This window comes from Pangasianodon hypophthalmus, chromosome 28 (assembly GCF_027358585.1).
Source record: "Pangasianodon hypophthalmus isolate fPanHyp1 chromosome 28, fPanHyp1.pri, whole genome shotgun sequence".
NCBI lineage: Eukaryota > Metazoa > Chordata > Actinopteri > Siluriformes > Pangasiidae > Pangasianodon > Pangasianodon hypophthalmus.
In genome coordinates, this window is record NC_069737.1 from 8,041,428 (window position 1) to 8,066,577 (window position 25,150).

A 25,150-nucleotide genomic window follows, 5' to 3' on the forward strand; every position below is an offset into this window, starting at 1 on the left:
TGACAAAGCAAGAGAAATAACGTTTCTCTTCATTCCATGGGGTGGAAACGCAATATTAATGAGTCAGTACAGTAGGTTAATATGTATGGATTGTGCATTTAGCTAAACTTCCTGTCACTGATGCAATTCTAAGCCATGGGTTTAGGTACCTCATGTCCTAGTTTCCTTGTTTCCATGTTTTGATTCTAGTCTTTTCTTATGTTTTTCAGTTTGCGTATAATAAACCTAAATATTGGAAAAGCTTAACTAAAAGTCTCAGCAAATGCATCCCAATTGCTCTACTCCAATATGTTACATTCAACTTTTTCCCAGGTTCTGGCACAATAGTGAGAGTGTTTCTACCGTCTTCACAGCGGAAATCTGGCAGAGCCACATCCTGCAGCGGAATCTCCTTCAGGAAAGCAGGACGCTGACAGCGCGGGTTGCCGGTGACAATCTTGCGAGTCCTCAGCCAGTCGCCCAGCCATGCTAGCCGGCAGTCGCAGTTAAAGGAGTTGGCCAGCAAGTTCCTGCCACAGGAACAGAAAAATATCAAATCAAATTGCAAGACAGAAAAGTTAGAGGCAGAGGTAGAAAAAAAATCTTGAAGCCTGTTTCCTTCATGCTAATCAAAACCAGCTCTGTTGCTCCCGAGCTGCTGCTCAAGAAATTTGATACTAACTCTAAATTGCTGGAAGTGTCCAAATATACAAAGACTGATGATTGGGGCAAAAAAAAAAAGCATTTGGTTGGTGTTCCTCAAGGCCATGAACAAGAAGCCAAAATTTTGATTTAAATGCAAAATAAAGTGGAAATTGAATTAGAACGTACAGGGTTGAGAGGGTCTGAAGGGTGTCAAAAGCTCCAGGTGAGATGGTGGTCAGCTGGTTGTCATAGAGGGACAGTAGACGAACATTGTACAAGCCAGTGAAGCTGTTGTTATGGATGCAGCTAATACGGTTGTTGCGCAGCATTCTAAAACAAAGGGAATAAAACAGTCAAACAACGTAGTAGTATGTCAAAGCTAATAGAACTCCAAAGCTTATCCAAGGGGTTTGTCAGTTTAATGATGAAGACCAACATAATGTCCAGAAAAATGACTAGTAATGAGGCACTACCGTTTTTTTTCTTTTATTATGTAATAGCCTAACAAATATTGAAACTTAGGGTTATACTTTACTCTCATGTTTTTGACCCTCATCATATACTCACAGCATCCGTAGCCCCTCCAGACCCCGGAACATGCCACTGCGCACAGAGTCCAGTTGATTGGCTGTGAGGTGAAGCTCAGAGACAGATGAAGCGCCCTCAAACGCACCATCTTCAATTTCAGCTATCTTATTGTTGCTGAGATTTCTGCAAGACAAATGGCAATATCAAAGCATAACCTTCGCCATAGTAAGTGTGAAACACATGTCTGAATGTGGCTTTGGGTTTCTTCTTACATTTTCTTCAGCTGGGTCAGAGACTTGAAAGCGCCGTTAGCTTCCAGAGAAGTGATTTCGTTGTTGTTCAGGCGACTTCAGGGACAGCAAGGTGAAGCAAAGTTAGAAAGACACATAATGATAGATAGAGGCAAATGGACCTGCTAGCCCTGTTAAAACAATCAGTCCTGTTGGCATGCTGGCAAGGCAAAATTCATGCAAATCTGAGTCCCTTCTGAATAAAGATGAGTGGGTAAACTTTCAGCTTTAATGACTGTAGAAAACCACATCCTAAACTGAGGCAGTGGGTTCTGCCACTGGAGATTCATCATCTACAGGAAAGAGAACCAGACTTTGTAATGATGCAGGAGCTTCAAGAGATGAAAATGTAATTGGTGTGTGTGTGTGTGTGCACACACGCTGGGCAGGTCTACTCAAAGAGAGTCTACCATTCTATTTTTTCAGTTGTACACTGCAAGGTAATTAGAAAATGTAGAAAAGTATTCAGTACCATAATTGCCATACCATATTCCCTGTGGTTATGGAGAATCAATATCTACAGTATCTTAAACCTCTGTTTGTGTATATTAAAAGTCTAGCCATGAGGACGGAGTACAAGGTGAAAAGTATAAGCTAATACTACTGAAATTTACAGTGAAATTGAACCGTTGTTTAAAAATAACATGCCTTTTGTGGTGCACTTTGGAATTTTTATCTGCAATAGCTTTTTTTTTTTTTTTTTTTTTTTTTTTTGAAAGTAGTCTAGCTCTGCCTGTGTAATCCACATGATTTTCCCATTTGGCCAGTTGTTAGTGAAGATGAATAGCCCTGATTTAGGGCTTCCGGTCATGCAGAAATGCTTACAGCTCGGTGGTGGAGGCTGGGATGTGTTCAGGGATCTTTGTGAGGCGCAGATTGGAGCAGTCCACCACGTTGGATTCACAGCGGCACTTGGCTGGGCAGACAGGTTCATTGTTGCATTCGTTGTTCAACCTGGTGTCCTCCGTGCCTGAAGGAACACAGATGAAAAATGTTCATACCAAAAGAGCTTGTGAACATTACTCTCTTCACCTCCCTAAAGTTTGATGAAATTTATGGTCTCTCCAATCTTTGGACAAGCCTTAGTCTTCACACATTAAATCACTATACCAGCGAATTCATTCAAATGTTTTCTCCTCAGCTCATCAAGTCTTTGGTTGCCTGCAGTGAATCATCTATCAGATCCTAACTCATTGTCAGGCGATGTGTTTCCCAGTCAGGGTTTCCCGCTGTCTTTTGTGGTGTGAAACGGCAGTGGTTTGGATCTTGCAGGTCTATGTAGGAATTGTTTTGCCAGAAATATAGGGACTGCGCAATCAAAGCACTTCAACGGAAGCTCACGGAGATGAGATTTTTTTTAAAGCTGGGATTGCGACTGCAATCAAACAGGACTTATGGGACCCCAAAAAAAAAAAAAAACAAAAGTTGTGGGAGTATCTGTATTTTTATTTTAATAGTCACTTAAATATGTAGCTCATGTGACAAATAAAGATTTTTTTAACCCTATTTTTCCCCCAATTTGGTCATTTGCCAATACCTGCCCATTAGCTGGTTCTCACATGACAGCGACCAACCCGGGGAGGGTGAAAGCTGTCTTCCTCTGAGAAAAGTGAAGCTAGCCAATGCATTTGCTGTTCAGTCTGTGTAACAGGGCAGATGAACACACTAGAAAGAAAGCACTATCTGCAATCTTAAGTCTACATGCGCTCACAGATGCCTACATTTGGTTAGTGTTTCTCTGATTTACAAGGGACAGAGAATACCCTCCTATCCAGACAATATGGGCAATTTTGCTTTCTTGGACTCCCGGCCATCTATGGCTGTGGTATTTGAACTGACACAGCAAACACTTTTCTTTTGTTCCACTCAGGGGCCCAGCCTTGTTGATTAACATGGGAGCATACTGGATGCGCGGGGTTGCTCGGGCGGTGCTGCACATAGCATTTCCCATATTCATTCATTAATTCATTTTAGTAAATGTTTTATACTCATCAGGGTCATTGTGGTTTAAATTGGTAACGTATCTATGTTTTGGTAAAGATAATCGAGTTTGTTGGAAAATATAGTGGACATAACTGTGGGAGTAGGTTGGATTGGTTAAACTTTTTGTGGGAATTGGTCAGAATTCCTTCGGAAGTGAGTGATTGGGAAAAACCACGCACCTCTAATACATGTAAGCCATAAAATTCACAGGACCACCAGCAGACTGGTCCTTTCTCTCACCAATTGTGGCTCACCAAGAATAGAAGTAATGTGCCAAGGTGCTTGAACACAGTTATATAATAGGCCTTAAATAATTAAGCACACAGATTCCACTTGAAGCCACTTATAGTGAAAGCTTTGTGGGCTTTGGTTGGATGGTGCACTATTGTTGCTCTTGCTGTGGCTGTGGGTAGCTGTTAACGAGCCGAAGTGCTCCTGGCTACAGCGTGTGGGAGAAAAAGCCCATTCTCACTCACCACAGACAAATCCATCTGATGAAATGTTAAAAGCTAATTTGTTGTTTAACCAAAATCCTGAAATAGAGCAGCCCACAAATTCTGTTCAAAGACGTTTTTTAACAGGGAAAAGTACAGATCTGGAATAGATTAGAGATAAGTGAATAATCCTTTGGGAACACAACAGCAGTAAATAATATCCAGTTCCTAATTCATGCCCCCCAAAACTGTCTGTTTGACATTTAGTGTATAAAATGATTAGCTCTATTTGGCAGTACCAGGCATGTTCGGATGAGGAAAGTGCGCTCTGTCACACTTTACTCTAAACTTCTCTTCAAAGCCTTCACTCTGAGACCCCGCTCAGAATCAGGAAGTTTAGACACACTAATGATCTGCATTAGTGACTGTTTTGGAAGTGACTGGTAGAAACAGCATTTCCTGGTAGGATAATGACAAACGACTTAAACAGGAAACAATAAAGTTGGCAGAGTGCTTTGATTTTTTTTCTTATTTTTTCCAGGGGTAATGAAGATGGGTGGCAAATTCCTGTGTTCATCACTGGTGTTTTGAACTCCAATTAAGACCGCATGTTTGCAGGAGATTTCGAGTGACTCACAGAGACAAGCATCTACAACACAGATAATTTCAGTTTTCCTGGGGCTGTTTAACTTTTAGAACTTTTGGGGTGGCAAAGAGTCAGAGAGAGAGAGAGAGAGAGAGAGAGAGAGAGAGAGAGAGAAAGTGAAGCAAAATAGGGAGTTGAGATACTACCCGGTTAGGTATTTTATAGCTTTTGGTCTAGCAGTATAAAGCCTCAGGTGCTTTGTCTTATGACATAAGGTTTCCTATTATTCGTCTAATAAAAGAATGTTCTTCAGGACAGGGTTGGACCTCTGTCAGTTTTTTATTATTTTCTGAGGAAGACAGATAATGCATGAATCAAGTATCTCTTTGATCTTTCTACTGCTTAAATTTCCATTAAAGCCTGCTGCCAAAGTCAGCTTTTCATTTTATTCGCATGACTGCTCCTCATAAAATTATTTGCATGGAATATGTTCTGGTGAAAGGATCCGGAAAAAATATCCAGATATGACTCTATAGTAAAACCCCCAATCCACTTTTTTAGTTTTTTTATTTATTTTTTTTTAAAATGCCCCCTGCCCTTATTGCAACATACTCCAATATATACACAGATGTTTTTTTTTCTGAGAAGGATTTATATATTCCATTCATTACTGAATACATGTATACAAAGCTATGTGATGCAGAAGAAAATGAAAGACAGAAGGCGAGAAAGAGAATGGCAAAGCGAAAGAGAAGAGAAGGCAATGTTGAAGCCCACTCACCTGGAATGGAGTACTGCTCTTTGGCTGTGATGGAGACAGAAGGAGAAAGCAATGACATCAGTAAGGTACAGTTAAATGGATGTATTAGACCCAGGCAAAGGCAGGTGCAGGATTTTGAATTCAACTTGTCATTTTCTTTTCTTTTTTTTTTCACAGACAGTAATCCTAGAATAGGATTACACGATACAAAATTAAATAAAAATCATTACTGCTTTCACCTAGAAAGAAGCTTTGTGCTGTGTTTTGTACTAATACTGCAGTTAAGAAATTAATGAAATCAAAAGTCAACTAAGTAATTCCAAGAGAAGCTAATTGTGTAATCTTCAGGCTTCTGTGAATAGCAAGGGCAGGTCAGAGGATGTCTGTTCCCTAAATAAGAGCATGTTTGGCAGCTGTTCCACTCCGAGACCGCGTTTACAGGGATGGGCCCATTCAGACAGGATTAGACAGTTGTTAGAAAAACCACTGGGGAAATATGTGCCAGGCTGCTAAGCCCTGACACTCGCGCGTTTCCAAGATGCTAAGGCCAAAAGGAAGGCAGCAGGAACTTGTGATTACGCGCAGGTTTGGGTGTGTACATTGGTGAGAACCTCAACGCCTCCAACTCAGTGCTTGAGAAAATCCATGTCTGAAAGCAGAAACACTTTGTCTTGATGTGCAAATAAAACCAGGAGCGAGTGGAAGAGAAACATAAGCACGAATCTTGTGTAGATCCCCATCCAATTCTTCGCTGGCAAAGAGTTCATGGATTAGTTGATTGACAGTTAGACTTAGCTTAGTACTTTGTTTTAGTTTAGCAGTGAAGCACCCCCCATGGAATGCATGATAACGTGACCAGGAAGATGGTAGAAATGGTACATGACAAGCTGCATGATTGGCAGAAATGAGTAAAAGAAAGCAATGGCTCACCAGAACAGCGGAACTTCTTGCTCTTGATCTGGCCGATGCGCTTGTTAGCAAGGCGGCGTGGGCTAGCACACCGTGCACCGCTCGTCTCGATCGGGTTGGCACGGAGATAGTCGGCTAGCCATTTGAGGTTACAGTCACAGATAAATGGGTTCTGAGCCAGGTGACTGTAGTGGCCAAGTGAAAAAAGAGAAAACATTAGCATCCAGACAAACACACTGCTTGTACAACACTGCAAATCATTAGAGATCTTTACCCAATATTTAGACGCAATCGATACAAGAGCTATATTTTTTTTTCTCTTAAAGTTTTTGAATGTTAACCAGACCATATGAAAAGACTAGGGGTAATAACCAAGGCTATTGTACTGAAGGGCTTTCATAGTAAAATTGTGTCACTTAATTCACAGTAGTCTTTCCATATTAAAGCTATATTTAATAAACACTGGCTTGGTTGGGATATCGCAGCAGAAAAGTTTTTCGATAATTCTCTGCAACCATTACACCATCCAATATCTCTATTTACTATGGCCAGTTAATTCCAAGCGGTGCCTAGGGACTGTTCCAGCTTTAATGTAATCCGATAACACTGTTCCAGTAACTGTTAAACTTTTTTTGTTCCCTGCATGCAGTCCAAGAGTTGAATGAGAGGGTACACAGTAGCTGGGAGTGCTGGAGTGCTAGACATGCAGCAACCATAGCTGTGGTCATACGAGCTGTGTGTCTAAATCTAGAACAATGCAGGCAGTGGACAACGGGGGGGCAGAGGTTATCTTATAGTGGTTCCTCACAATTCAGTCTAAATATAACTACCATTTTGGCTTTTCTTTCTAAATGTCACCCAGTATGCTTTACTGACTTTAGAGACGCATGTTGGGGAGGAGACAAGAAAACGTCAAGAAAAAATGTCTTGGTCTTGCATGCCATGTCTGGGTTTGCGTGCAGTTCAGTCGCAACACTTCTTCAATTGGTTGCTCAGCTAGCAGCAGTGTACAAGTGTATCCATTAAAAAACGGCAAGGAACATGTCAGACTTTGAGATTATTTCAAAGTGTGTGGGCTAGAGGGTATTGTTTTTCATATTCTATGGTTTATGGAGCAGTTCTGGAACCCGGGAGGAATACAGACTATTGTTTGAAGTCCCCCTAAGATAAAATTACCAGTGTAAATGATTTATGATACCCTTTATACATCCCTATGCCATTGCTCTGTTATGAGATAAGGTTACAGGTGTAAACAAAATGTGTCACTACATGTATTTAAGGTGGCAATAGAGCAGAAGTATGGGAAAAGGGCACTAGTTGGCCAAAAATATTGTATGCCTTTGCTTGTGGGAGTTAGTTTGGCCAAGAGACAGAAATGTTTGTGGTTTCTGATGCCTAGAAATGGATTGATCAGATGATAGAATGAAGAATGGGAAGAGTGAAAGTTAGGGAGGCACTTACAGTGTCTGAATGGCACGCAGCGAGGCAAAGGTGCCCTTGGCCAGGGTCTGGATCTTATTGTCATAGAGAGACAGCAGGGAAAGGTTCTGCAAGTCTTGGAATGCATTAGCACGGACACAGTGTATCTTATTGGCATTCAGTAGTCTGGGGAGAGGAGAGGAAACAAGCCACACAGAGAGAAAAACAGACTGATGAGAGCAGGTCAAACAAGACACATTTATACTTGTAAAATACTGAATTGAGCCAAATTGATGCAGATTGCAGGCTATATCTGGCTATCATCTCAACCAGGTTTATGGTATTTATATAAGGACTCCAAGATTTTGTCAGACTTACAGCAGCTGGAGGGCGTAGAGCCCGTCAAACACTCCTTTGGGTAACTCGGTGATCTTATTCCCATACAGCACCCTGAAGGTCAGAGAAAGCAGTATTTGCAGTAATGGAAGTCTAAATTGAACAGACTCATACATATGGTACTGATATTTCAAGAAACTGTAACTGTTTTAAGCTGTCAGCCTGAGATGCTTCGAGAGGCTCTTGATGAGTTCAAATGTTTACTCTCAAAAAGCTGATCTAGGCTCCACATGATTTTGGTGTCTTTTGGTTAAATTCAACACAAACATTTTGACAAGCAACACACACGTACAGAGAGTTTAGGGAACGCAGGCCTTGGAAGGCATCAGGAGCAATCTCGGAGATCTGGTTGTTGCTGAGGTCTCTGTGAACAGGGGAAAAACAGGGTAATGAGACAGAAAGAATTGCAGAGAATGAGAAAGAAAGAAATAACAAAGAAAGAGTAACAGACTCAGACACTCTACAAGTGCTCTGACCCTGTGCCCCCATTCCCTAACACCACTGGAACATCAGTCACTCATGACTCTCTCCACTCAATCTGATCAGTCTTCTGCTGACAGACAATGGGCATTTTTTGGGCACCCAGTCTGTACCCATTTACGTGGCTGTCCACAGTGAGCTGTGCATGGGTTGGCTGAGGATGCAGTTGCCCAGGGCATGGTTTCTGGCTGGCTCAGCCTGTCTGCCCAGTAGTGGAGTGATGAGGTGGGATATTTCAAAGGCGCAGGGCTTTTCCCTCATGCTGGAACACAGTTTAACAAACTCCACAGGTTCGTGGCCCTCTGTCAAAACCACAGTGGGCATTCTTTGTGCTGTGAGCTTCCTAGACGAGACAGGGCTGCCGAGTGTTTTCTAACTGTGCTTCAAAAATGTCTCAGAAGGGAAGAAAGCATGTACAATGCTCTAGATCTGTCAATCTGTGTTGTGAAATAGTGTACATGGGAAGAGGCTGTCCTCTCGATGAACATTTAGGTAACATCCCCAGCACCAGTCAGCTGAAAGTGTTTAAATCAAATACAGACGTGTGGTATTGAGTCCTTCAGCCAAATATGTGCTTTTCACTTAGATGATGTACTGTGGTTCCTCCCATGCACTTAAATTGATATGATCTGAAGTACACTGGAAGTTTGTCTCCAGGCAGAAGTCTGAAGTCTGATTTCCTACACATTCTGGAGGGTGAATAATATGTCCTTGATCTGGCCAATCACTCCCATTCCCCCCACCTCCCCCCTAGAGGTGGTCTAAATCTGATAATACAAATTGGTTTCTACAAGTGACAAAACAACAAGAGGACCATAACTATGATGTGCATGAAGTCGGCAGACAACTCTAAAACTGGGTTGTGGTTTGTATCAACAGGAATGTTGAGGAACAAACTTTTTCTTTACCACCCTTCCATTAGTGGATTACTTGGACTCTTCCAGCCTGGTGAAAAGTTGTGATGGCAAGTGGGACAGCTGAAAAAGCAGACAGGCTAAAGGGAGGGAAATGTGTGAGTGTTATTTTTACACAGATTAAGCAGTGCCATGACTTGTTTGGTTACTGGGCCAATGCATCATTGAAGGACAAGTGAGCGGTCTCTGAAATAGAAAAAAGAAATTCTCCTTCTTCCCACGGCTGCTATTTGAGGGCCAAAACTAGGCAAAAGCCAAGGCTTTTGTGGATGTGGCTGCTGCTTCAGGTCATTCAGGCCATCGAGTCTAGAGTCTTCCATCTGGGATGCTAGTCCTTCCATGGACGGTAATCCCTCTGGGCACAAGTTACAGTGAGTTAAGCATGAATTGTTGTAACTTGTTTAAAGTAATTGGAGAAAAATGGTTCATTAATATGCAAAATTCCACCTAATGCCACGTTTTTTGGCCAGACTGACAAATTGGCCTAGAAGAGTCATGTTCCCCTGCAGACTGATTGACTGACTCATTATAGTGTGCAAGCATGGGAGTGCTTGGGCCTTCTGTACAGTAGGTGGTGAAAGAGAACCTAGGGTAGCAATCTATCAATAAACTCAAGGGTGTTAAGAAACTTGGCTTATCCATTATTTTTTCTCCCACCCATGTTCTGACAAATCCTGCCTCATGAGCTATGATTATTCCCGAACGCTGTGATAGGGCTGACTACAAGTGATAGGGCTCTTACTTGTTAAGAGTCCACTTTACAGAAATCAGATTTTGGACATTGTAGACAAATATGAACAAAGGATTGGTTGGAAGATAGGTGTGGTGGGAAATTATGCCTCTCAAATTCCACTCTTTTGAATTGGACTCTCTAGAATTGGACTTCTCAATTTGTGGACATTTCTAGGCAATCCTAGCAAGTGGACAGGATTTGACAGAATACAGGTGACATCCAGAATGACAAAAGTGCTTTATTTATGTATAGTTGTACTGACAAGAGGTAAGCTATAAGTTGTCTGATTCTTTCTTTCTTTCTTTCTTCCATTTATATGTTTGATGTTTGTTTTTGCTTCTGTCTGTTATTTTATTATTGTCCATTGGTTGCTGGTTGTGGCGGAGCTCCAGACCCAAGCTTGACTGGCGGATTTCCCCTGGCCTCCGTAAGTCTTCCAAGTGCTTTCAAGTGCATGTCCACTGACAGTGGCCTGATCACATTTGACATGTCTGTTGCTTTTGTCGATGGCATGGATGCTTGCTCCGACCCTTTAACTCTCTGCATGCACCATTTGGTGCTATCTTTCTGAGTGGTCTTGGGGCTTCTCAGCCCTCAGTGCTGTAATGTATTGGTGTATTTATGTTCGATCACAGTCACAGCTTTTGAGGAATTTTCCTTGTTCAGTTGTTTGTTTGTTTTATCACTGTCTTGTGTCTTAGTGTGTTTCTTTTTCCAAAATTGTAATGCGACCTTGGGTATAAAAAGGCACTATATAATTTAAATTTAATGCATAACGCTAATACCCATGACTACCTGTTCTGTGTTTAGTTAACTCATTCATTCTCAACAGTAAGATATGGAAGGCTAATCAAATATTAGCATAGCATTAGGGATTTCCTTAAAAAAAAAATCATCTGAAATCCTCTATCATTGACATTTGCAGAAAAAATGCTGTGCAAAACTAGGCTTGTCTCATCTTGCTGTCATTTTTATTTTGACTGTTTGCTGTTGAATTATTATATGCCTTCCAAGAGAGTGACATTCCTTTTATTTGCCAGTGACAGTAATGGGCAAATATCAAAAAAAAAAAAATGTGTGTGTAAGCCCACTTCTTTACTTTTGGGTCCAATTTTGACAATTAATATAACATGCTAAACTTCCTGTCATTTCTGTGTTATTTTCAATGCTGTTGGGTCAATAAACTCACATTCGGCGCAGCTTCTTGTAAGGCGAAAACGCTCCTGGTGGGACGGACTTGATACCGTTCTGTTCCAGTCGTCTGTGGAAGGGGAAAAAAAAAAGAAGGGAGAGAAGAAGAGAGGGACATTGGTGGAAGTCAGAAAACCAGACAACAAAGAACACCATGGCAACAAAGCTCATTAACATGCAGCCGCTTGGCCCGATTGCATAATGGTCAGGTGCTTCTTGTTATCCCAGCCTCAAATGGATCATATTTACATAATAACAAGTTATTGTGCCAATGACAATGACAATGGAAATCATAGAAATGCTTGAAATAAGGGAAGGTAATTTGCATTTTGAACTGACATTGCTGGCCTCCGGTCTCTTCCTTTGGGCCAGCTCACATAGTTTCTGAATGTATTTGATCCAGGAGAATGTCAAGATCCACAAGAACTTCCCTGAATTATATTTCCCATCTACTTTTACTGAATAAAAATCAGTAAGGCCAGTTAGCAAAAGGGTCCGATTATATTCTAAGACCAGCTGTTGCTCTCTTAGCCCACGACATTACGACCTAACTCCATCTTACTGAAGAGTATCTACAACTTCATATGGTTCTGTTTCTTTAATTAACCACAAGTTTGTTTGTTTTTGAGAGCTTAATTTTGTCTATCCTACAAAGAAGTCATTAACAGATCCATAGGGGTGTGTTCTCAGTATGAGCTGGCAGTAAGTGCATTATGGCTATGCATGGTCAAGACCTGCATTACTGACACTGTCAGCAAGGGTTAAACGGCTTAAACGAGTCAACCTCAGCTTCATAATCCCAACATCTCACTGTAGAAACTTGCCAAATGAGCACCTGATGGCTGTCCACCCCACCCATAAGAACTACTAATGTTCCTCTTCCTCCTTCCAACTCAATTCAGAAAAAAAGAGAAATGAAAAAGCAACAAGCAAAGGTAGGCACTGATCAAGGTGAGTAAAAGGAAATGCCATGTGACTTACAGAGTTTAGTTTCAGTGGTACTGAAGCAGGGACGCTGAGCAAATTTGAGTCTCAGACATCTGAGATTCCTCAAACCACTACACTGCTGGCATCATTAGAAACCACAAGTTGTTCTGGCCTCTTTTTACATCGCAGGCAGCCATTAGGAGAGTTAGTATTAAGCCACACACAATCAGTTCGCACCATCAATCTTGCCGGGTCTCAAGTCCAGAATCTGTCTCTACGGCTTTAGCTCTGTGCACCTGCGTTTGTGTCATTACACACTTACACATACGTTCTGCTGCAGTGTGCACGTATTGTCATTGTTACGCACATATTATACATGTCTCACTGTGACACGAAACGTCTCATGTATGTATTTGGCTGTTGATGTACTGATTTAAGGATGTCCTCTTTAACTTAATTGTGTGTATTTATGTCACCGGCTGAATATGCCTATGTGCGGGGTGTGTAATGACAAGTCAGAGAGCGCCAAAGGCTCAAATTCAGACTGTTTAACTGTTATTAATCGCATGTGTAGCGATCCCTTTGTGGAATCTTTACGAATTGGAAGGCTCTAATCAGCATCAGCTGTGCTGGAAAAAGTCCGGGAACGCAATAAAGGTTTATTTCTCTCGCGTTTTGAGAGTCCCATTAGTGGCTGTGCATGCTGGTCTGATTTTTTTTTTTTTTTTTTTTTTTTTTTTTTAAACTTAAGAAGCTTTTGCTTAATGACCACACATTTCACCTCTGCCACAAGGCATACGCCTTGATCCCCCCTAAGCCTTATTAAAAGGGGCAATTTTAAAAGCTGTGAAGTGACCTAGACCATCAATGCAGACAAAACTGCCTCTGCTTGCATACATAAGCCTGATTGTGGAATGCATCCACCAATGAGGCACTTCTTTGCTCATAGATAAGTTAACTGGTTTTAAATTCTGGCCCTCAGTGAAGATTGGAGTAACAGTGGCGGCTGCGAAAACTGACTTGCATAATTTTTAATTAAGCAAGATATTCCACTTCAAAGATGCATTTAGTGGGAATTAAAGAAATGCACATTCAATTGCACGGATGGAGGCAGTTCCAGGCCACAGGATAGAGCTAAGCACATTCCTGTGGTGTTCATGATTTTGACCACTCTTTTCCAGGCATTGTGTTTTGTTCTTCAGCCTTTTCAGACTTTATAAGTGAGCATCCATACTAATTTACTAGACGTTACACTCGCTTTAGCAGGACCACATTCTACTAAGACGTTCTACTGACCAGGAGTCTCAGGCATGAATTTAACTACTATGCATATAAGCCTCTCACCCTTCCCCAAAATCAATACTTGGTGACTTTAAGTTCTGTCACGATGTAGAGATCAGGTGATGAATAAAGAAGCTTAGACAATGGCAGATTGGAATTGATTAAGGGTCTGAACAAAGCTTCCACAAAGACAGGATTGATTATCTACAGACAAGCTGCCCAGGGCCTCCAATCAAAAAGGGACAAAAAGAGAGAAAAAAAAAATCCATGAGAGAGAATGAAATAATCAAGGGAGTACAATCAATGCATGCCATGCCATTCATCAGCTCAGAGTTTGATAGTTACTAGTATCAACCTGATTTGTCCTGATGCGTTCTGTTATATGAGCTAAAAAAAAAAAAAAAAAAACGAAGCTGGGATTTTGTCAGAAATCATAAGAAACTTGATAATGATCCCTTGGCTCCATGGTGAAGTACCCAAAAAAGGCAAAAAGTACAAGCTAGTTTTGCTAAAAAAGCAGCAGAACAGCAGACTGTCAAAAACAAGTCTGGCTGAAAAAAAGCATGCTTTTGAAACCCCCAATCTGCAGTAATCATAGACATTACAAACACACTCCCACGTAGGCCCAGACCAGGAAGCAGAAAAATAATGACTGTTGGGCTTCTGTGATTTGTTTTGAGGCCATGAGCAAGCATGGCTGTCCTGCTGTAATTGAAAACTATTGTACAGTATAACGAAGGAGGAGGAGAAACTTGTGAAAGATGGATAAAGTATGGGCAGCGGAGTGTTTAGGTGGTGCAGTCCTGGAGGAACTATGAGATGGGAGAAGGCAAGAAGTTCAGAGTTTTTTGTTAAAACTTACAAGGCATGGATAATAGTGGGCTGGATGTCTGTATTGAATTGATAACAAATACATCATAATACAGAACAAACTGACAAGCCTCCAAGACTAGGAGTTTTTTGAAGCTGGAAAGTAATATATTGACCTCATTTATCATAGAACATGCTTTCATAACTTATTTTGAAAAGGGAAAACATTTCAAGGTCACTGGGGAAAGAAAACTCACTGGACAGCTACGGCTGAGCAGTTTTTTGAAGGCCCGAGGACGGAGACACGTTAGTTTGGGAGTACGAGTAGATACACCTGACTGAACACAGCCTAAACACATGATTTTTGAGACAAAACCAGGGTTCTTTGAGCATTCACAATACTGCAATATACTGTAAATGTCCTTAAACTTTATCCTTTACAACATTTTAGAAGTGTGTTATCACATTAGCACCTGTGTCAAGATGGCCACAGGACTATACAGAACCAGAGCTACTTCAAATATGAACACCGTCTTCTGGGCTCTCATGCCACCTGGGAAAGTTCTGGCCTCCTCTAAACGTTGTTGCCAAGGCACTGTAAATGGGTCAGGGTTATTAAGCAACACCCATGTATTTTTAAACATGTTTTTTAAGTAAACTGAAATGCAGAATCCAGTCCACTACCCTCCTTGCCCTCACCTTAAATGATGCGAAATGAGAAGTTTTGCTTTCGTTCACCTCAGAATGGGTAATTCCTTATAAAATATAAAGAACAACAAGTGTGTGTGCGCGTGTAACATGAAAAACAAACGCATAGGCACGGCGATAAAGCCATTGAAACAGATATAAATTCCTGTTACGCTGTGTGCTTGTATCTTCCCTCACACTTCTATGAGAGCTCTTATACATTATGAGTGTTATATTATTATCGATTAAATTATATTAGTCCACATTGAAGCTGAATCTTACAAGATGTGCTACATAATAACATTCACAGTCAAACCAAATTTTAATCAACTCTACAGTTTTTAGTGCTATATCAATAAAGCGAAAAGTCCAGGACGGCTTAGCGGCCAAGAAAATACTGAGATCAGGCCAAGGCCGTATTAGCCTGCCGATAGCATCTCTTCACTGTGAGCACAGCCTGATGGTTTCCTTTGTGTAAGTTGGGCTGTGGATGGATGAATGAGCTGCTAACATGGCCACCCTGCTCTATGGATATGTGCACAGCGTGATGAGTGAGTGAGATCCAAAGCCTTAGCTCCAATTCACTTTCCTCCTGATACACACCAATGCAACACAAGCTGTTCTCTACAAAGACCGCTGCAACACCTTTATTATTACTTGGCTATTTTTTTCTGGTGTAATGACACTACATCAGCACAAGAGATGGAGGATTATACCTCGATTAAACCCTGAATCCAGTCCAGAGTTACTGTTATTATTATAACAGTATCTAAAATGTATCTAAAAATGGATGACTATGAAGATATTAATTTAAGATATGTTTCAAATGCTTTAGTTAAATATAAGGCTTAGATTTATGTAAAGAATTCTTATAAAAGATTTTGGTTACACCAGTGGTTTTCAAAGTGGGGTCTAGGGAATCCCAAAGGTTCATGAAGCATAGCCAGGGGATCTGTGATTTTCTTTTTATTTTATTTTGTTACAGTAGTGGAAATAAAATCGATTATTACTATTATTATTATTATTATTATTATTATTATTATTATAATTATATTTGTTATTGAGTTTATATAGCAGTTTAACTAGTCACTTTAATTAAATGGGATTAATCCAAAAATCAAACATTAAAAAATAAAACAAATAAAATACTGTTCATGAAATAAATCTGTAGTGAGGGGTAACGTAAATTTATTTTATAGTTAAAAAATGCCTATAGACTATCCTAGAGCTAACATTTGCCTCCAATCTAGTAGAAATCTACTGTATTTGAGTATGTATTGGGAATATTTGGCTCTGATCAATTTCTCTGATGTCTCTCTGTGACACAAAGTGACTTTGGTCTCATACTTTTGCTGTGATCAATTCCTCCAGACCCAGTTATTATGAAGGTCCATTCTAATTTTAGTATTCATTTTTTTAATCAATTTATTAGGTCTAATTGACCGTTATTTATCTGCGATAAAATTAGATTCAAAGTTCAGTCTCAAAGAATTGCTTCAATGAGCAGAATCTTTCACGAAGGACCAATCGTTGCTACCTCATAGATTTTAAACATTTTATAGCATTTTAGTTTATCTGTCTGTCTTGCTGTTAAAAAATAACTCTAAATTTACTTATTTATGTCTAGATGAGGAAACTATATTCAGCTGTATTTTATCAGAAAATCTTCCAGCTATTTTTTTTGCTTTTAAACGACATAGCTAGTTAGCTAAAACGACATTACAGGGCAGCAGGTAGCTAGCGCGCGAGCTAGCTAGCTAGCTATCTGCTGCCCAAACCTCGGCAAAGGCATTGAAAGCTACTTATTAGCGTCATCAGTGCTGACTGGAAATTGGTGAAATTTTTTTTTTTTTTAACTGTACTCATTTACCTGGTTTGGCTGAAGTAAATGGGTATAGTAAAAATGCTAATGATGGAAATTGGTGATTTATTATTTTTTTCCCCTGTACTGCAATGGTTTATGTACACAGTTATGACTATATGTATACATATATATCCTGCCATTTGACTATAAGTGCACACATATCAGATACTTAGTCAGGTATGACTACTTTCTTTATATATCACTGCTACAGTCTATCTTGTAGCTTAGCTAGCTCCATTCAACTGCCATTTTAGGAATCCAGGTAGTGAAAACAGCCAGCCTGTCTAACCATCATCACAGAAACCCTTTCTGAGTAGAGATGGCTCAGCGGTTAGGGCTCTGGACGACTGATCTGAAGGTTATGAGCTTGAATCCTGGTACCAAGCTGCTACAGTTGGGTCCTGGAGCAAGGCCATTAGCTTACATCTTGTGCACTTGCTTGTAAGTCGTTTTGGATAATCATCTGTCAAGTACATAAATGTAAATGTAGCTAAGTAAACTTTGCTAGGTCGTGTTTTAGATGCCGATTTTCTGAGGCTAATCTCATCGTGCCATAATGAAATAACGAGACCGATCCTCTCATCTGACCAATCAGTATGCCACTTACTTTTTCCCTGTCTAAATCTATTAATGTAATTAATCTACTTGATTCATAGTAATCCAAGTCTTAGTGGCAGATGTCAGTGAATTTTGTTTTTACAACTGCAATGTAATGTTAAAATGCCTGGGTTTTTAAAATACTTGAAAAAACTACTTCCCTTCATTATCATTTCTAGGGGTCAAGAATATTTAGTTTTCAGAATTTCATGTAGATGAATATGTCCAAAAAAAAACGTTTACCTAGGCTGCACACATAAAAAAAGATATGTACAATCTTGCATAATATAAAGATATTATCATAAGAGATTTCCTAGAAGCAGTCAGTTATCATAACCATGGCCTTCATGCCCCAGGCGACATCTGCATGCAGATAAGCCACCGTCGGTTTCAAACTAATTGCTCACATATGTTCGCTGCATGAAAAGGGCAAAAGGGGAACAGTCAGATGCTCAGGCTCCCTAAGGATGATGTATGTGCATTATGGGAAGTCTGAAAAGCCAAGACTGCTCTTAGGGCCCACCATAAACAAAATGGGTTAAACATGGAATCGTTTTGAGCACACACGTCCACTTCAGAGCTGTGTGATCCGACGCCAAATTCAATAGAAAAATATAGAGTTCTTCAGAAAACCTGATGAAAAAGCTGTTCAGTAAGCCAGTAATCACATTAATAACGTAAAAGATCAAAAGATGGTCAAAAAATCATGTCGATCCTTAACACGCAAACAGTGGCAGGAGGTTTCAACATTCATAAAACTTCATTCGCTTTTTTCTTCCGTCATATGTGAAGGATGACTGGACGCATTAAAATAATATCTAGCTGTTCATGATCTTTTTAGAGATACAGTTACACTAGCATAGTCTAATTTAATAGTAAAATTAAGATAGACATTAGTAGCACTAATACTAAAGAAGTAGTAATAGTAGTAGTACTTGATATTGATCTCAGCTCGTGCGATACTCACATTTCGGCCATGTTTTCAGGCAGGTTGGCCGGGATGGCTGTTAATCCTTTACCCCTGCAGTCCACTATATTATTGCTGCAGGTGCACATGGCAGGACAGGAGCCAGAAGCAAGACTGCATGTCTGTGGGCTGGAATTCTCTAAATGACCTGCAAACATTAACACAAGGCAATAAATAATGAAATGATACAATGTGAAGAAATGAATAAGCTTGAGAGAATGACATCTTTGCTTAAACATTTGCCTATTGGACTGAATATGGTGAAAATGAATCCGCAAATTATTAAGGCATAAAATAAAAATGAAATAAATATATATGAAGGGCTATGGTGAATCTTCTTCCTTTCTTGTTTAAGCAGCAAGGCAATGATATACAGAGACAAACTCCTGACTTCAGCACTGGCCACAGAGGGAAGGATTGTGGCTTTGGCTTGAGGCACCATTAGTCTTGACAAGTCCCTGGAAAAATGAGGTTCAGCCCTAAGCCTTTTCCGTTCAACAAGTTCCACGTCAGTCAATTACAAATATATGCCACTTACTTGTAGGAAAGAGAAAAATGGGGGATTCTGACATTGAACTCAGTGGAGGAAAAATGAAATAGAAATGAAGTTTATTTTTTGTACTACTTTCCAAACAAAATCTGTAATAGCATCTAGGCAGTGCCAAGGACGAGCTCAAATCACCTCTAGTGCGATACGCTGCATATTAAAGACGCATCAATGCAGTCCACCGCCCAAGGGAGCGCTTTGAAATACGCACAATCAGCGCTTCTCACCACAATTCAGTGCTTCTCACAACAATTCAGCGTTTTATCCCTTGCCTCTGAAAGGAAAAGACGCAGCAATATGCATACGCTATAATCGTCTCTCTCCATATTCTCTCCTGATACTTTTTGCTCTGCACCTGTCATAAGAAGATAGCACTGCACTGTGATACCCTCTAGACAGCGTAACCTAGAAAGCGAATAAAACAGACTTTTAAATGGGCTAATTTGCACTGCATAACAAATCTGGTCCTTGGGAGCCTTTCGACCAATGAATATTTGATTTGCTTCTCTCTCTCTCTCTCTCTCTCTCTCTCTCTCTCTTTTACAGAGTTCTGGTTGTACTGGCTGCCTACTGGTTAATTCATAACCAGAGAAATGCATCCGGCATACGGGAAGTGAGGAAAGGCACTAGAGAATAGAAGGAGGTAGAGTCAAGGAGTGAAAGCCAAAGAGAAAGAAGCCACACTGAGGGCCCTCCAAATGTGCCAAATCAGGAACAACTCTTCAGTAGTGGGATAAACATAAAGGTAATTCTGGTTTATTTCCATGTAGCACCTATCAGGTGATCCCAGATTAATTCAAGTTGCACAAACACATCTGGATTATTGAACTACTCACATTAACAAAGGTGTGTGTGCCTGTCTGGCGCCATCTATCTAAATGGCAAACACTTTTCCCTTGTGTGTCTGGCCATATTGAGTGGAATTGTACACATAAGCATTACACAGTGAAATTCCTGGCATTAGTTCATGGGCCATTGACTTAATTACAGCTACTTAAATGCTTAGCCTATCAAAAGACCATGCCTTTAGCCATGGCCTTGACAATAGAATGTAGATACAGCATTAATCACTTCACTATCATAAAACAAACATAAGAAATAATACGAGATAATACAAGGTTGTACTATTTGGAAAGAAAGAATTGGAATACATAAAGTAGAGATTTGGTAAAAAGCCTTCCCAACATCCGGACAGCAACATGTATCCCATACTCATGCACCCATTCCACCCTAAATCCCACACAGGTGTCTTCTCATGCATAATCATGCACACACACACACACACACACACACACACACACACACATACATACACACACCTCCCTGCAGCAAAGCAGCCAACATGCATTTATGTGCCAGCAAGTTGCACAGTAATGATCTCTGCACTGCGAGTTCATACGCTGGTCAGGGCTCTGGAGACGTGGTTTAAGTCTGTCTGATTGGGCGATACACATGAATATTTGAGGCTTGTGGATTGCATTTCAACTAAATAAGATGGACGTAAATGAGACTATTACAAGAGTACAAAATCTGCTCATTTTTATTATTATGAATACATTGCATCATAATAATAATCAGTGTAACACTGAGAACACCTCATCTGATCATCTGGAAAGCAGACGCTGGCAGAAATTTTAACCTTTTAACTGCATCAGTTCAAAGTTCATTCCCTAACTTTTTTCCTAACAGCATCTATGTTACATCCATGTTATCTCCTCTCCAGGATCAAATGAACCTCGAACACAACAATGGATTTTGCAGCTTAAATGCATCACTATATTTGCAGTTGTGTTTTCCCTGCTTTTCGTTTATCATCTGCTCTGTAGCTCAGTTCCCACTGTCAGTAAATAGTTCATATCCTGTCATGCTGCATGCTTGTGTGAAAATCACAAGGCATGTGAAGAGGTTCGCAGTCCTGCGCTGGCTCCATGATGCTCCCAAACTCAGCTGCTGTGACTTCCTCTGAGTAATTAATACAAGGCCTAGTTCTGTCTAAAAGAACCTTGAACTGCTAGCCGAAGAACAGAAACTTTTGTCTCACTAGAGGCCACTGGGGCCCCAAAGGAGTGAGCGTGATTGCCGATTATCTAAAAAAGCAAGTCTATGGGAATATAATCTTATCTGGACTGGGGAAGTCCATCCAAAATTTCCGTTAACAATGGTAACAGTATACAAGAGCAATGGACACTGCTGAACAGGTCTCTAAGAGGCTTTATTTGATGCTAACTGGAGTCAACTGCCTTTTATTTCTCATGATAATTTTTGGCTCAAGAATCTATTTAAGCCTGGCACCAAACAGTTGATGGAATAATGAAAGGGACCAACAAACAACTGTTAGTAATTTCTTTGAGTGGCTAACATTCTCAAGATTTAGAAGCGGGACCAAAATGAGCTGTCTATCCTGGTTCTACGAAACCATCAGATGCAATTGGGAGCTAGAGATGGCCTTGCATACCCCACTGGTTCTCATACAGCCTCAGTACTTTCTCTAAGTGGAGTGAGGGAGTTACCTGCTGTCTTTGACTTCTCTGGGAAACACCAGCCCATATCCCCAATTTTTTTTTTCCTTTCACTCTGGCTGAGCAAATAAGAGGGAAGCCGAATGCGCCAGCTGTTATCAGTGTGGCTGTGTTTGATATTGTGGTACTATGTACTTATTGTGTGGCAGTAAGGAGAATAAACCTAGGGGGCCCTGAAGGTTTGAACTGTATAAGGCAGCTGGAAAAGGAGTTACCTGAACAACTGAACTCGTGTTTCTGGATCTCAGCCACGTTGATCCCACGGAGCTGTGGTGGAGACGAGCACTGTGTGAACAGACCAAGTGTGGGCCTCTGTCGCAGCCACTGGGACAACCAGGACAGGTGGCAGTCGCAATTCAGATTATTTGAGTGCAAACGGCTAAAGGAGGAAAATCCGATTATAATGAGGAGGTTCAGATTTTACACATTTACCAAAACTGTCATCAGAGCTCCATAAAAGCAAGCAAGTAAGTAATACAGTATAATACAGACACATTTACTATGTTTCATACCATTTGGTCTATTATTGAAATTTTAAGAAAAGTACTGCCACATTTATATCATCCTCACACGAGATATAAACATGAATAGTCATTATTTCTCATTGTCTCTGGTGTAAAATGAAACCATCCTGTCTGGATTTAAGTAAAACAATAATAGTCAAGTCTTTCGTCAAGACTATCACATCTCATGACAGAAACCCAAAGTAATCGTGTCTAATGCCTTGTAATCTGGAATAAAAACCAAGCCGTAGTTTAAATTGTGGGTGGTAGTGTTTTTTTTTAACTTTATGAAAATTTGGAAAGCAGTCATCCTTATTTCAGCATGCATCCACATTTTCTAATTATATATAGACAATAGGGTCAGAGGGGGGTATTCATTTCCAAGGCTGTTCGCGCCGAATCTTCTGAGGATCAACTGAGGAAATGGTTTCTGGCATGGCTACAAACCCTAGTGTGGCCTATGGCTGCCCACCAAGACTCCATGGAATGATACAGTGTGTGTCTTCTGGCCCAAAGCAGTGTGGGACAATGGTTTCTCTAGCTGCTGAGCTGCCTGCTGAGCTGACCAAAAAAATGAAGTCTAAGCAAATAAAAATGTCATAAAAGTTTGCGGATTAGGGTCCAGAGAGATGCTTAAAAGTTCTATAATTAGTATTTCGATCTGTTTTTGTGGCATTAAAGGTTGGTCTGAAATGTCTGCAATATGTCACACTGAAAACTGTTTTCCTGATCAGATGTAAAGGAACAACATGTTTAGCAAGGAATGATTAAGAAGTTGAAAATTACTGCGTCTGAATTTCCTGGTCTTAGTCTGTTCTTAGTCTCTGATTTATGACCTAAACATCGGCTTGAAGATAAGACTGACTAGCACTACATATTGCTACTATATATTGGTCTTATGAGCCAAAAAAAATAGTGTGTGCTTGCTTAGTTGTGTGTATATTAGAATTTATAACTAGAATTTATCGTGAAATATAAAGATTCTAAAAGCCTGTATGGTTGTGTGTATATGTATTTTACTTACAACGTCCTCAGCTTGGGCATGTGGTTAAAACTGGACACCGGTATGGCACTGATGTTGTTGTTGTTGAGTGTTCTGTGAAACATCAAGCAAGATGATGTGCAGTTAAATTTCAGCTTATTCTCTTTGATTTCCACTACTCAGATCATGAGATTTACTCTGAACCTAGACCTGTGTTTACTGCTGATCTGGGATCAGTTCAGTTTTTTCCCGTCACAGTTGTTTATATTCTGGTTTGTGTAGTTGACATGCATCGTTTTCTAAAAGTATCACCTTTCCTGCCTGTCATTCTTCTATCACCTGCCTCTCTTTCACCCTCCTGGAGGGCAAGTAACACCCCATCTCTTGCAGATGGAAAGTAACGTAGCGCAAGAGCCAAACACTGCGAGCACCACATGGCAAATTCAACCCAACCAGGAATGTTAAGAGGTGCAAAATTCTGAAATTGCTTTTTGGAGAATGTCTGTTTTGCAAGCCTCAGGGAGCTTTTGTAGGTTTATGAAGTCTCGTCAGTGTCTAGCAGGGTGTGATGATTTCCTAATAGGAAGCAGAGATCGCTTTTGTTCACATAGACCTCTGCTGGAGGTCATTTTTATCAGCCCTGTTCTCTGTCATACTACACACACACACACACACACACACACACACACACACACAAACAACCACAAAGCCATATAGAGCAGGATGGCTAAAATAAACCAATACCTCAGCTCCAGTCAGATGTATGATCTATGATAAAGATCTCTGGACTAAAGGAAAGAGTGTTTTTACCACATCTGTAACATATGCGTGATTACCATTTGTGCATTTCAAAACATTTGTCTGTACTGTGAAAAGAACTGATGGTTAGTTGACTCAAAACTCAAAACATAATAATGGGAAGGCAGTTACAGATGCAGTCAGTAAATGTATTTTTCTAGAACGATGGGTGTGATGGGTTTGTAATAAGCTGTATAATTCATCCTCTCAGAGGTGGGAAGAAGGTTATGGCTGTGTGTTACGAGCGTAGTCAGTGTAAACATGGAAGTGCAATAGTTTTAGCCTGATCATGATTGGGAAATCACTTTACTAGGGGTGAATCGATCCGATGATTTGGATTGATGCACTGAAAAAACAGACATAGACAGTAAAAAATAGACAGTATTTGTTTACTGTTTGTAGTCTACTTGCACGTCATCATTACAAAAATTATTCTTCTGTCTATATTACTAGTGGTATTTGCTTTTTCCTTTGCAGTTAGTCACTACCGTTTGTATAAATTTACACTTAGATATAATGCTACTGCCATTTTCAGCAACAGCAAAGATAAAAAGGAAACCCAGACAGCAGACAGAATGTTGAGTATAAATGACTGTACTGTCCCACACTATGCCATCCTCTGACGAATTGTTCTCTCACACACTCTGAGCAACTGTGCTTGGTAATGTCTCCAGCGGCGTGGCCAAAACGGAGGTGAGCCTCGATTATATTCGGAGGTAAAAGGTAGGATGGATGTCCAGCGTTCGCTTCCTGTGTCTCTGATAGGATGTGAAGTTGGCGGGTGATTTCTTGAAGACTGTCTAACACAGCTGGGTCAAGGTCCACATCTGTATCAGCATTGAGCTGAACTAAATCATCCATTAATCTTTCCAGACCAAATAGAAGATAGTCATGTGGTGCGTGGTTCTCTAAATAATTCACTAATGATCTTAAATCATTAGCAATGGCTCAGAAAAAAATCGCCATCAGAAGCACAGGACTACATAAAATGGATGAATGTCAACAACTTAATGGCTAAATGGCTTGTGTACAAGAGAGGAGCCACTGCAAGCCAAGGCAGTAGCAATAGAGCTAAAACGATCCCACCTCTTTAACCAATCCAGCACTGTGAGTGAGGTTAGGACCGCCCACCTTATTAACATACGGATACAGAAATACAGAAATAAATAAATGAAGAAGTGTAGAAATACAGAAATAACCCAAATAAATGTTGATGTATGGAAATAATTTATTTCCGCATTTAGTCATTCATTTATTTATTATTTCTGCATTTATTTATTTATTATATTTGTTTATAAGTCATTTTTCGTACTCCATATGCATCCACCTCCATTACGTTACAGAAATGTCCCCACAAGGTCAAAACTGTCACAGCTTTGTAAAAAAGCAGATTTCTACCTTTCTGCCTTTTTTCTTTTTTT

At 40.3% G+C, this 25,150-nt stretch overlaps 1 protein-coding gene across 4 annotated transcripts in view; it reads right to left on the minus strand.

Annotated features, from left to right (window-relative positions):
* The window catches only part of slit1a (slit homolog 1a (Drosophila)), a 94,107-nt gene that overhangs the window by 23,555 nt on the left and 45,402 nt on the right, over positions 1-25,150 (minus strand). For 2 of the 4 annotated variants that reach the window (XM_026943165.3, XM_026943163.3), the window contains exons 7-20: positions 22,974-23,045; positions 21,662-21,825; positions 18,381-18,528; positions 11,246-11,317; positions 8,222-8,293; positions 7,912-7,983; positions 7,576-7,719; positions 6,136-6,299; positions 5,227-5,250; positions 2,268-2,412; positions 1,425-1,499; positions 1,192-1,335; positions 811-954; positions 343-509 (exon numbers count right to left, since the gene is read on the minus strand). In XM_026943165.3, the coding sequence (XP_026798966.1) occupies positions 343-509; positions 811-954; positions 1,192-1,335; positions 1,425-1,499; positions 2,268-2,412; positions 5,227-5,250; positions 6,136-6,299; positions 7,576-7,719; positions 7,912-7,983; positions 8,222-8,293; positions 11,246-11,317; positions 18,381-18,528; positions 21,662-21,825; positions 22,974-23,045 (1,607 nt within the window). The remainder of the gene's footprint in view (positions 1-342; positions 510-810; positions 955-1,191; positions 1,336-1,424; positions 1,500-2,267; positions 2,413-5,226; positions 5,251-6,135; positions 6,300-7,575; positions 7,720-7,911; positions 7,984-8,221; positions 8,294-11,245; positions 11,318-18,380; positions 18,529-21,661; positions 21,826-22,973; positions 23,046-25,150) is intronic. The other 2 variants (XM_053231156.1, XM_053231157.1) reach the window with 1 other exon arrangement.